The sequence below is a fragment of the Mustelus asterias genome, chromosome X (assembly GCF_964213995.1).
Source record: "Mustelus asterias chromosome X, sMusAst1.hap1.1, whole genome shotgun sequence".
In the NCBI taxonomy this organism is placed as follows: domain Eukaryota; kingdom Metazoa; phylum Chordata; class Chondrichthyes; order Carcharhiniformes; family Triakidae; genus Mustelus; species Mustelus asterias.
In genome coordinates, this window is record NC_135834.1 from 972,201 (window position 1) to 983,821 (window position 11,621).

Consider the following 11,621-nt stretch of genomic DNA (forward strand, 5'->3'; position numbering starts at 1 on the left):
CGGGCGGGTAAGTGGAGCTGAGTCCACAAAAAGATCAGCCATGATCTTATTGAATGGCGGAGCAGGCTCAAGGGGCCAGATGGCCTACTCCTGCCCCTCGTTCTCATGAAGAATCTACTGATGACCATGAAACCATTGTCAATTGTTGGAAAAACCTATCTGATTCACTAATGTCCTTTAGGGAAGGAAATCTGCTGTCCTTACCTGCTCTGGCCTACATGTGACTCCAGAGCCACAACAGTGTGGTTGACTCTCAACTGCCCTCCAAGGGCAACTAGGGATGGGCAATAAATGCTGGCCAGCCAGCGACTCCCATGTCCCATGAATTAATAAAAAAAATACAGTAATCATTCTGACTTTCCAGTAAAATTTACTTGGAAATTATTTGAGGACAGTCCACGCCTTGTATAGGTCATCCGATTTTACTCGCAACTCAATAGTAATAGGTAATCCCCATGCTGCTGAGTAAAGTGCAGTTTCCAAATGTAAGGATAGTAATCTCTTAGGGTTTTCCAAAGTTTTCCAAAAAGAAACATTTTGAAAATGTTGATTCTTTCTTCAAAGTGAAAGAAATCGGGCAGGATATCTACAGGAATTACACATTTCATAAAGCATTCAATATTCTGGATGACAAAATAAATATAGAATTGGCAAGAAAGCCTTTCCTATATACTAATTTATCACTTGGTAATCAACTACTTAAACAAATCCATCCCCAAGAACTCCAAAGTGGAACTTTTAAAAAAATGAATGCCAGAAAATCTACAAACTGCAGGGCTTAATCTCATGGCAGGGTTCAAATTATGATTAAAAACTACTAGATAAGATTGTTGCCTTGACGTCACTCCCTGATCTCCCCTGCTCGCTATGCAAACTGGAAACTAAGTGAGTTAGCAGTAAGAAGCGAAGTCACCATTGAATACTTCCACCCAGAGGCTAACAGAGCAAGGAATTAATTACTCGCAAAAACTGCTAAACAGACAGTATCAAAAGGCTGAATTTATTTCTGGAATAAGGGACTGAGGGAAATGCCAAGATGATGGAAAGGGAAGCACTCTGTTCAAGTCTAATGTCCTTTTCCTGTTCCTACAAATTCTTGTGTTATATTCAGTACATTCAGGATAAATACCTTTCCTGATGTATGGCCACAAAAGAAGAAGCGGTTGGACTGTCGCATGATTGTGACTCCTGGAACTTCAACTGTGAACTGGAAAGAGACAGAAAAATCAAGCACTGGACAAGAATATGACCAATTATTCAGAACATATTAAAAATATTTTCCACTAATCTTTCATTGATTTGTGTCTGAGCCAAAAATCATCTATTATTTAGGTGCGAAAGAAACAAGAGCTGGATACAGATGCAGCAGTGGATTAATTACACTGCCTTTTAACTTCTGAGGCCTGCAGTGAAGAAAACCACAAAGAATGATTAGTTTGGAAAAGGGGCACAAAAAGCAAATAGAGATCCCCAAAGAATTGGAGGAGTGGGGGGGAAACAGAGAAAAAGCAAGAGGACAATAAATCAGCAAATCTACAAATTACTCAGCATTATCTCAAGGTGCTAAGAAACAGAAAAAAATGCAACATCTTCCATTAAAAACTCCCTTCAAGTTATTAGAAATGGAATAGATGCCACAATCAACCATTTAATACTAATCAAGTATCTGCATTGACGAAAAAAACTACAATCACTCACAACTGATCACGGAGCATTCTCTCAAGCATTTCCAATGCCTGATTCTCAACTGTAGTCCCAACAAATTGTACAAGGAGGGGTCTTGAGGTAGCACAAAGGGACCTCTGTATCAACAATACCATACTTGGAGCAGTTCTCAAAGTTTTTGGTGGATCTAGATTAGTAATCGCAACCCACCCACCATCTAAATTATAATAATTAGACTTAGCACTCTGCCTTGCATGAAATTTTGCCAGGGCTGTGGATGCGATTGATTATGTGAAATCCTTACGACAGCCAACAGCACACACCTGACCTGTCACATCACAGCAACAGGTTCCTTTCACAATATTCCGCAGTCCTCAATCTAAGAACCACTGACATAGATCATCACAGCACTTAAGGAGAAAAGTACCTTTAAAACATGAATCAAATAATTTAAAACCAATGACATGAAAAAATTATATAATTTTGAACTTTACCTTTTCGTTTTCTTGTACTGCATTTAAGTCCACTTCTATGACGTGATTCTGAAGCCCCCCCAAAAGAACAGAGTTGTTGTCAGTGAGAAGAAGACTGTGCATGTCCTCAGCTTCATCCATACTAGAAATTTTAAAACATGCAGTGTGAGTATCTGCACAGACACTGCACATCCATGTTTAGCATTGTGCCAACACACAGATTTGATAAAAACATGATTTGACATTTGGATAGATTAAGACAAAATTTCTACATAACCCTTTACTATTTAGTTACAATGTCTGGTTTAGTAATGCTTCTCATACTAAATGAACTTCTATCTTAATGAAATACGACTAAGCTTTCACTAAGTGCCTGCAATCTTCTATAAAGGTAAAGGCATATAAAGTCAGAAATGTAATAGAATGTTCTGCCACTGCTCCCACAACAGCCAATATTATATTGTAAATCCCAAAATTGTAAGTTTGCTCGATTTTAAGACATATTGGAGACATTCAATATCTGTGACAGACAATGGGGAGCTTCGGGCACCACGGTGGCACAGTGATTATTAACACTGCTGCTTCACAGTGCCAGGGACCGGGTTCGATTCTGGCCTGGGTGACTGTGCGGAGTTTGCACATTGTCACTGTGTCTACGGGGGTTACCTCCGGGTGCTCCGGTTTTCTCCCACAGTCTAAAGATGTGTAGGTTAGGTGGATTGGCCATGGTATATGTGCGAGGTTATAGGGATAGAGCAGAGGGAAGGGCCCGAGTAGGATGCTCTTTCGGAGAGTTGGTGCAGATTCGATGGGCCGGTTGGCCTCTTTCTGCACTGTAGGGATACAATGGTACATGGTAAATCAAACAATTCTGAACCTAACTACTCACAAATACTGCAGATTCAAGTGATGTGCAATGTCCATTTGACAGAAAGGGGTTTTAAAAATAAAGCAACACTATCACCAGGACATTTATGTCATTGTCCTTATGTATATGTTTCAGAGAAAGAGGTGATACTCGGCGACAGCCCTGAAAAGTGGTTTTGACTCTGTGCCTGATGACCAAAACACTGCATTAATCTCCACAAACTAATCTTCTCTTCTGCTGTGTGCTTCTCCTGCTTCAACCCTGGAAAACCGCTGCTACTGCAATCTGACTGTCAATTTTGAGTCTTTAGAGTCTCTCAGATAATAAAATGAGCAATTTCTTTTTTTTCTGAAGTTGCACAACCCTTCAAAACGGACAGTGGAAACCAGGAGGACTGAAATAGCAAATTGTCTAACTTTTTAAAAACAGAAAATGAAAGCTAAAATAGGCAAGAGCATATTAAGGAAAAGCAAAATGAAAATTAAAATAAGGAATGGGGGGAAAAAAGTTCAGGATATGCAAAATTAAAACGTTTGAACCAAAATTTGTGTTTTAAGTAATTCATTTAGTGTGATTATTCCAATGATAAATCTAGTTCTGACTTTTAAGTCGATAATTGCTGTGTTTATAGTTAGTGTGTGAGCTGAAAACCAAATCTGCCCAAGGAGCCAGGAAGAATTTACCTCCCTGGAGTCTGAAGGTTATCTAAAAGTAACTTTTTATCATGACACAAACTTTTAAGCATATAAATTGCATGGAATCTTATAAAATTAGAGGCTCCCTCAGTAGCTGTTAAACACAATCACATGGAACAAATAAGCATGATAGGTCAGAATTTTCAAGATCCAATTTTTTTCTTCTAATTTTCTTTTTCTTCACGAGGGTGCTGGCTCATTCTCCACAAGTTCCAACAGCCCTCTGAAACCTTGCCAAGTTACCATTCTTCACATGACTTTGGACATTGACAGTGGCATGCAATTCAATTGGTATGGGAGAGATGCTAAGTCCAGCAAAACTCTCACCAGATACAATGAACAAAGTAAATTATAGCACAGGAAGAGGCTCTTCGGCCCTCCAAGCCTGCACCGTGCATGCTGCCTGACCGAACTAAAACCCCTTCAGGGGACCACATCCCTCAATTCCCATCCTATTCATGTTTTTGTCCAGACGCCCCTTAAAAATCACTTTCACTACCTCCCCTGGCAGCGAGTTCCAGGCACCCACCACTCTTTGTGTAAAATGAACTTGCCTCGTACATCCCCTTTATGTCAGTATATACACAGCAGCTGCCTAGCGATATTGGATGAACCAACACCTTCACAAGGAGAGAAGGGAGGGGGTGAAAATAAGGGGACGGGAGGGCTGGAGCGGGGGGGGCAGAGAAAGAGAGGGGAATAAGATTGCAGGTGTGTAAACATAAAAAGTTAAAAGTTTTATTTATTAGTCACAAGTAAGGCTTACGTCAACACTGCAACGAAGTTACTGTGAAATTCCCCTGGTCGCCACAACCCGGCGCCTGTTCGGGTCAATGCACCTAACCAGCACGTCTTTCAGACTGTGGGAGGAAACTCACGCAGACACGGAGAGAACGTGCAGACTCCGCACAGACACTGACCTAAGTGGGAATCGAACCCGGAGTGCTGTGAGGCAGCAGAGCTGACCATTGTACCACCATGCACCATCATAACTTGAATACCATGGCCACAAGAGGTCAGAGGCTGGGAATTCTCATAAGTAACTCTTCCCCAAGTCGGTCCACTATCTACAAGGCATAAGTCATGAGTGTGATGGACTCACACTTCCCTGGATGAGTGCAGCTCCAATATTATTACAAAAACTCAACATCATCCAAGACAGAGCAGCGTGTTCGATCAACACCCCATCCAATAAATTTAATCATTCACTCCCTCTACCAGTGACACATAATGGCAGCAGTATTACCATCTACAAGATATACTGCAAAAACTCACTAAGGCTCCTTTGACAGCACCTTCCAAGGCTGTGACCTCTATCACCTTGAAGGACAAGAGCAGCAGATGCATGGGAAGACCACTGCCTGCAATTACCCCTCCAAGTCACTCACCATTCTGAGTTGGAACTATAATTGCTGTTCACTGTCACAAGGTCAAAATCCTCAAGTTCCCTCCCAACAGCACTCTGGGACAAATCCGGCACATGGATTGCGGCAGTTCAATAAGGGAATTCACCATCATCTTCTCAAGGACAATTATGTTTGGGCAATAAATGCTAACCTTGCCAGCGATCTTCACAACCCAAGGATGAATTAAAAAACTCCAGTGCTCTTTACCTCTGCTTTTCACTTGCTTTTAATAGTTTGCCTTTACTCTACAGCAATCTGAACTTAAAAGAAAACTTACACATAGTCAAACATTATAAGTCCCCCTCGAGTAAAGCACTTGAGGTTATTTTTATTTAAAAAGAGAACTCCGCTTTCTATGCTTTGTATGTGACGTATATCATCAGTGGCGTTAACTTGAAAGGATGAGTATCGCTCCATAGTGGGGCCGAAGAAGGAGGTTGCATGGCCCTAGACAAAGAAATTTCAAAGACAAATTTAGTCGTGCTCCTTTGAAGACAAAAGAGCTCATGCACCCACCCACCTCCACACAAAGCAAACTTGAATATTCCCAATATATTACATAGCAGCAGCAAATATAAATCAATTATTTAGCAGAAACCACAATGTTTTATTTTACTGAGGACAATTCAAGAGGATCTAGAATTCCATTTCTGATACCTACACAAGTTTTAAGCATCTCCTTAATCAAAAAAATTACAAGAAAATTGGGAGGATTTTTTCACTGTACACAGCATCACCTCTCAATGATTTCACCTCAATTCTATATCACAAATCAACTTCCAACATTAAAGAAGCAACATGCTTAGACAAATCTATAAATTAGTTTAAGACTTATCAAACAACACGAACTGATTAAGAAAAGGACATGTCAAACATTTCTTTTGAATCCCAATTTCAACAATAAAAGTGAAGAAATGACGCATATAAAGCAAAACCATACATGTGGGATGACTTTGAGTCAACCAGCACCATATGGATTTATAAGTCATTGCCTGAGCAAAGCTGGTAACTTCCTCATCTCAGACAAGCTGCTGTGAGGATCAGCCGAGTGGGATTTTGGGATTTCCTCACTACGTAAGGGAAAGTTGTGAAGGAAAAATAGGTTTTCTAAAGATATCCCGGCAGTCATTTTTGCATCAACATTGCAGCAACCTGGAAAGCAGCAGCTTCTGATCCCACATCGACCATCAGCACATTTCTGAGCATTCAAAACACATTTTTAGAATTCTGTATGCTTGTATTATGATGTGATGTTTGGGTCTGTTGGTTTACATTCAACTGCATAAAGCATTCACTTGAAAAAGAAAATTCCAGACTCTGAACAGGTGATAAATAATTTAGCACTCTTTAATCTCAGCATACTCTGTATATTCAACAAAAGCACCTGTTTCTTTTCAAATTCCATCTTTACGAGTCAAGTTTCAACACGGTGGACCAGGACTCATTCAGGAGACCCTGAATCAAACCAGCTAATCGAGAAACTTGCAGGCCATGCAAGTACAACATGCCAATCCCTTATTTAACTGTGCACACCAAGAGAGCCATTAATGTAATTGGATGGAGGAACAGATTAATGTGCTGCACTTACCCCATGATTTCCCACCCAGAGTAGTTCATCTTGAAGGTCAAAATGTGATGCAGTTACAGGGACTCCAACTTCTGCGACAACTCTGTGCAGCTCTGAATACATTCCCTCCACAAGGTGGACAGATTCAGGTACTGAAACCGACATGCCATCCAGCTGGACACCATCTGCTTCCAGTTCAACATTCTGCAGCAAGTTTGGGTCAAGCCTTGGGTCTAGCGAATGCTCAATTGAACTGTCCAGGGATGGGTCAATGCCAGGGTGCAGGGACGATGAATATTCCCCAAGGCCAGAATCAAGGCCATCAAAATTCATGGTTTATTCTAAGGATGAAAAAAAAAGGCAGATAGGAAAGAAGGAAATTCCAATCCAGAGAACTGTTACTTAGACCACTATTACAATTGACCGTCAGTCTAGGATGTGTATACAAGGATAAAAATCACTTCCAGTTTTTTCATTCAACAATATCCTGTACTTCCCACCTCCGCCCAATTCCATAGCTAAGAAATTCCTTTACTACATTATACACACACCATGAAAGAGTATATGATTCCACTCATACCTCTGCCAAGGAGCCAGAGACATTTTTATACTTCAAAAAGTCACATATATGAACACAAGCGGTTGCTGCACTATAATGTGTATCAAAAATAAAATTCCATATCAAAGCATAAATTGCAATGCAGAATATAGAAACACAGAAAATAGGAGGAGGCCATTCAGCCCTTCAAGCCTGCTCTGCCATTCTTTATGATTATGGCTGATCATCCAACTCAGTAACCTGCTCCCATCTTCCCCCAATATCCTTTAATCCCTTTAACCTCAAAAGCTATATCGAACTCCTTCTTGAATATATACAATGGTTTTCCGTAAACTACTTTCTGTGGTAGCGAATTCCACAGGCTCACTACTCTCTGGGTGAAGAAATTTCTCCTCATCTCAGTCCTAAAGGTTTTACTCCACGTCTGTAGACTATGACCCCTCATTGGGAACATCCTTCCTGCATCTACCCTGTCCAGTCCTGTTAGAATTTTATAGGTTTCTATGAGATCCCCCTCATCCAGTGAATATAATCCAAACCAACTCAAATTCTCCTCATACATCAGTCCCTCCATCACAGGAATCGGTCGAGTAAACCTTTGCTGCACTCCCTCTATAGCGAGATAAGGAGACCAAAGCAGCACACAATAATCCAGGTGTGATCTCACCAAGGCCTTGTATAATGGCAGCAAGACATCCCTGCTCCTGTACTCAAATTCTCTCGCTATGAAGGTCAACATACCATTTGCCTTCTTCACCTGCATGCTTCCTCTCAACGATTGGTGTACAAGGACACCCAGGTCTCATTGCACAATCCCCTTTCTCAATCTATCGTCATTCAGATAATAATTTGCCTTCCTGTTTTTGCTAACAAAGTGGATAACCTCACATTTATCCACATTGTACTGCATCTACTGTGCATTTGTCCACATCACAATGAAGCTTCTCTGCATCCTCCTCGTGGCTCATCCTCCCACCCAGCTTTGTAACATCTGCAAATTTGGAGATGTGACATTTAGTTCCCTCATCTAAATTAATATATATTGTGAATAGCTGAAGTCCTAGTACTGATCCCTGCAGTACTCCACCAATCACTGCCTGCCATTTAGAAAAAGACCCATTTATTCCTACTCTGTTTCCTGTCTGTTAACCAGTTCTCTATCCATCTCAATACACTACTCCCAATCCCATGCGCTTCAATTTTACACGTTAATCTCTTATGTGGGGCTTTGTCAAAAGCCTTCTGAAAGTCCAAATAAACCACATCTACTGTCTCCCCCTCATCTTTACAACAGGAAATCAAAATGGCCTTCTGAATCAAGGACAAATTCTAAAGAAGGGGAAAGAAAGGTTGTGAATTAAGCAGAACATCTCCTTATCCAGGACCCCCATAACATGCCTTATCATTGAACTCAAAGAAATCACGACTTTCTGATGTATGAATGGTGTAGTATTAGGAAGATCAAACATACAAGCCCAAAGTCCTGTGCGCAGCAAATCAGGCTAATTTGTGCATTTGCTAAGAGCGGGCTACTAGGTGACAAAACAAACGGTAACCTAGTCAACTCACTGAGACAAGCAAATGGAAACTTTTTACTGATCCCCCGATGCTTTTATTAATTTTTCCAACAATTCACTTCACATAGAATCGAGTATAAAAGTTGGGAGTGTTATGGTAAGGTTATATAATGATGTGGAGATGCCGGCGTTGGACTGGGGTAAACACAGTAAGAAGTTTAACAACACCAGGTTAAAGTCCAACAGGTTTATTTGGTAGCAAAAGTGTGGCTTTTGCTACCAAATAAACCTGTTGGACTTTAACTTGGTGTTGTTAAACTTCTTACAAGGTTATATAAGGCATTGGTGAGGCCGAATTTGGAGTATTGTGTACAGTTTTGGTCACCTAGTTACAGGGAGGATGTAAATAAGGTTGAAAGAGTGCAGAGAAGGTTCACAAGGATGTTGCCAGGACTTGAGAAGCTGAGTTACAGAGAGAGATTGAATAGGTTGGGACTTTATTCCCTGGAGCGTAGAAGATTGAGGGGAGATTTGATAGAGGTGTATAAGATTTTGATGGGTATAGATAGAGTGAATGCAAGCAGGCTTTTCCCACTGAGGCTAGGGGAGAAAAAAACCAGAGGGCATGGGTTAAGGGTGAAAGGAGAAAAGTTTAAGGGGAATATTAGGGGGGGCTTCTTCAGGCAGAGAGTGGTGGGAGTGTGGAATGAGCTGCCGGATAAAGTGGTAAATGCGGGGTCGCTTTTAACATTTAAGAAAAACTTGGACGGGTTGATGGATGAGAGGGGTGTGGAGGGATATGGTCCAAGTGCAGGTCAGTGGGACTCGGCATAAAATGGTTCGGCACAGACAAGAAGGGCCAAAAGGCCTGTTTCTGAGCTGTAATTTTCTATAGAAGTGGTTCAGGTGGAGGAAGGTCCCCTGCGCGATATTACTGCCAGTTTGCTGCAAATTCCTGTGTCGTTTTCCTTTACTTTTAATCGCAAGCAATCGTTGTCAGGGTCATCATTCCAACGAGATACAGCAGCCATCGGACGGTGGCTGAGGTGTGTGGGGGGGGGGTTCGATGGAAAATGTCAGCCAGGCCCAGCCAGTACCTCAGGGTAGCCTTTCCGGTTTATTCAATTTTAGTTCCGCGGCCCGTTTATTGCGCATTAATATCAAACCTACCAACGCTTCCTCTTTACCATTTATCGTATCGCACTGAACACAAATACAAACATAAGCAACTAACACAAAGCTCACAACAGCTTTCCAGGCAGACCCTCTGCCGCAGCTATAAGGTTGACTGACATGCACTCCACCCAATCAAAGGCATGTGAAGGCGGGATTTTAAAATTGGGCCTTGTACGGATGCCGCTTGGAGAATGATGATGGCTCCGCCTCAAAATCAAAATGAGCTTGAGGGATATAAAAGAAGGGGCAAAGAAAGTCGGGGGATTTCAATGCAAATTCTCATCATTCCTTTTTGGTGCAGCTCGGTTTTGAGATAGGTTGATAAGAAAGTAACTATTTATTACAAGTTCCCCACCCTCACTATTGTCCTGCTTCTCCTGAGCACAGTGATTCATGATGGAGCATTTACACATCTCAGGGGTCCTGATCATTGGAAAAATCCTTTTCCTTGAACACTTTACAGTATCAGTTGTTTGGGAGCGGGTGGAAAGGACTGGAGCAGTTGGAGGCAGGACTCATGATGAAACCTCCAGCAGTATGTCCAACCAAAGTTGGCATGTCTCTGGGGCACTATTTCAAGAAGAGCAGGGAAATTCTTCCCGAGCAATATTTATCGCACAATCCATATCACTAAAACCTTCTTCCGTCAGGAAAAAGATACAAAAGTCTGAGGTCACGTACCAACCAACTCAAAAACAGCTTCTTCCCTGCTGCTGTCAGACTTTTGAATGGACTTACCTCATATTAAATTGATCTTTCTCTACACCCTAGCTATGACTGTGACACTACATTCTGCACTCTCTCCTTCCTTATGTACAGTATGCTTTGTCTGTATAATGCGCAAGAAACAATACTTTACCCTGTATATTAATACATGTGACAATAATAAATCAAATCAAATAAAACAGATTATCTAGTCATTACTTCATTGTTGTTTGTAGGAGCTTGCTGTGCACAAACTGGTTACAGCATTTCTTATTTTGCCATAATGACTACACTTCAAAACTTCTTAATTGACTGTAAAAGCACTTTGGAATGCCCTGAAGTTATGATAGGTTACTAATTAACAAACTTCTCAAAGACATGAAAACCTGAAGGGGAATTTGACACAAAATAGGTTCTGGATTTCTGGGACTCAGAAATACACCCCTAAGAAATTAGTTTTAAAGATGATGCAATAAAATAAAAGTAAAATATTGCGCATACTGGAAATCTGAAATAAAAAAACAGAAAATACTGGAAAACCTGAATAGGTCTGGCAGCATCTGTGGAGAGAGAAGCAGAGTTAATATTTTGAGTCCATATGACTTGATACAGACTTGAAGCATTAACTCTGCTTCTCCCTCCACAGGTGCTGCCAGACAGACCCATTGAGTTTTTTCAGTATTTTCTGTTTTTATTGTTAAAGACGATGCACTCTGGTTTATTTTAAGTAATTTAGACTTCACATTTTGAATGAACTTAATTCACCTGCCTTTGCCAAGATTGTGGCCATCCCCACACCCCCACTTCTTGCCTTCAAACAACCACACAACCTCAAACAGACCATTGTCCGCAGCAAACTACCCAGCCTTCAGGAGAACAGTGACCACGACACCACACAACCCTGCCACAGCAACCTCAGCAAGACGTGCCGGATCATCGACACGGATGCCATCATCTCACGTGAGAACACCATCTACCAGGTACACGGTA

At 41.3% G+C, this 11,621-nt stretch overlaps 1 protein-coding gene across 2 annotated transcripts in view; it reads right to left on the reverse strand.

Annotated features, from left to right (window-relative positions):
* The window catches only part of pan2 (poly(A) specific ribonuclease subunit PAN2), a 115,769-nt gene extending 105,739 nt beyond the window's left edge, over positions 1 to 10,030 (reverse strand). Inside the window, exons 1-5 of one of the 2 annotated variants that reach the window (XM_078201178.1) lie at positions 9,921 to 10,017; positions 6,696 to 7,015; positions 5,385 to 5,554; positions 2,160 to 2,280; positions 1,130 to 1,207 (exon numbers count right to left, since the gene is read on the reverse strand). In XM_078201178.1, the coding sequence (XP_078057304.1) occupies positions 1,130 to 1,207; positions 2,160 to 2,280; positions 5,385 to 5,554; positions 6,696 to 7,007 (681 nt within the window). In that variant the 5' untranslated portion in view covers positions 7,008 to 7,015; positions 9,921 to 10,017. Of the gene's footprint in view, positions 1 to 1,129; positions 1,208 to 2,159; positions 2,281 to 5,384; positions 5,555 to 6,695; positions 7,016 to 9,920 lie in introns of both variants that reach the window. The other variant, XM_078201177.1, reaches the window with a different exon arrangement.
* Between the last annotated feature and the right edge of the window lie 1,591 nt (positions 10,031 to 11,621).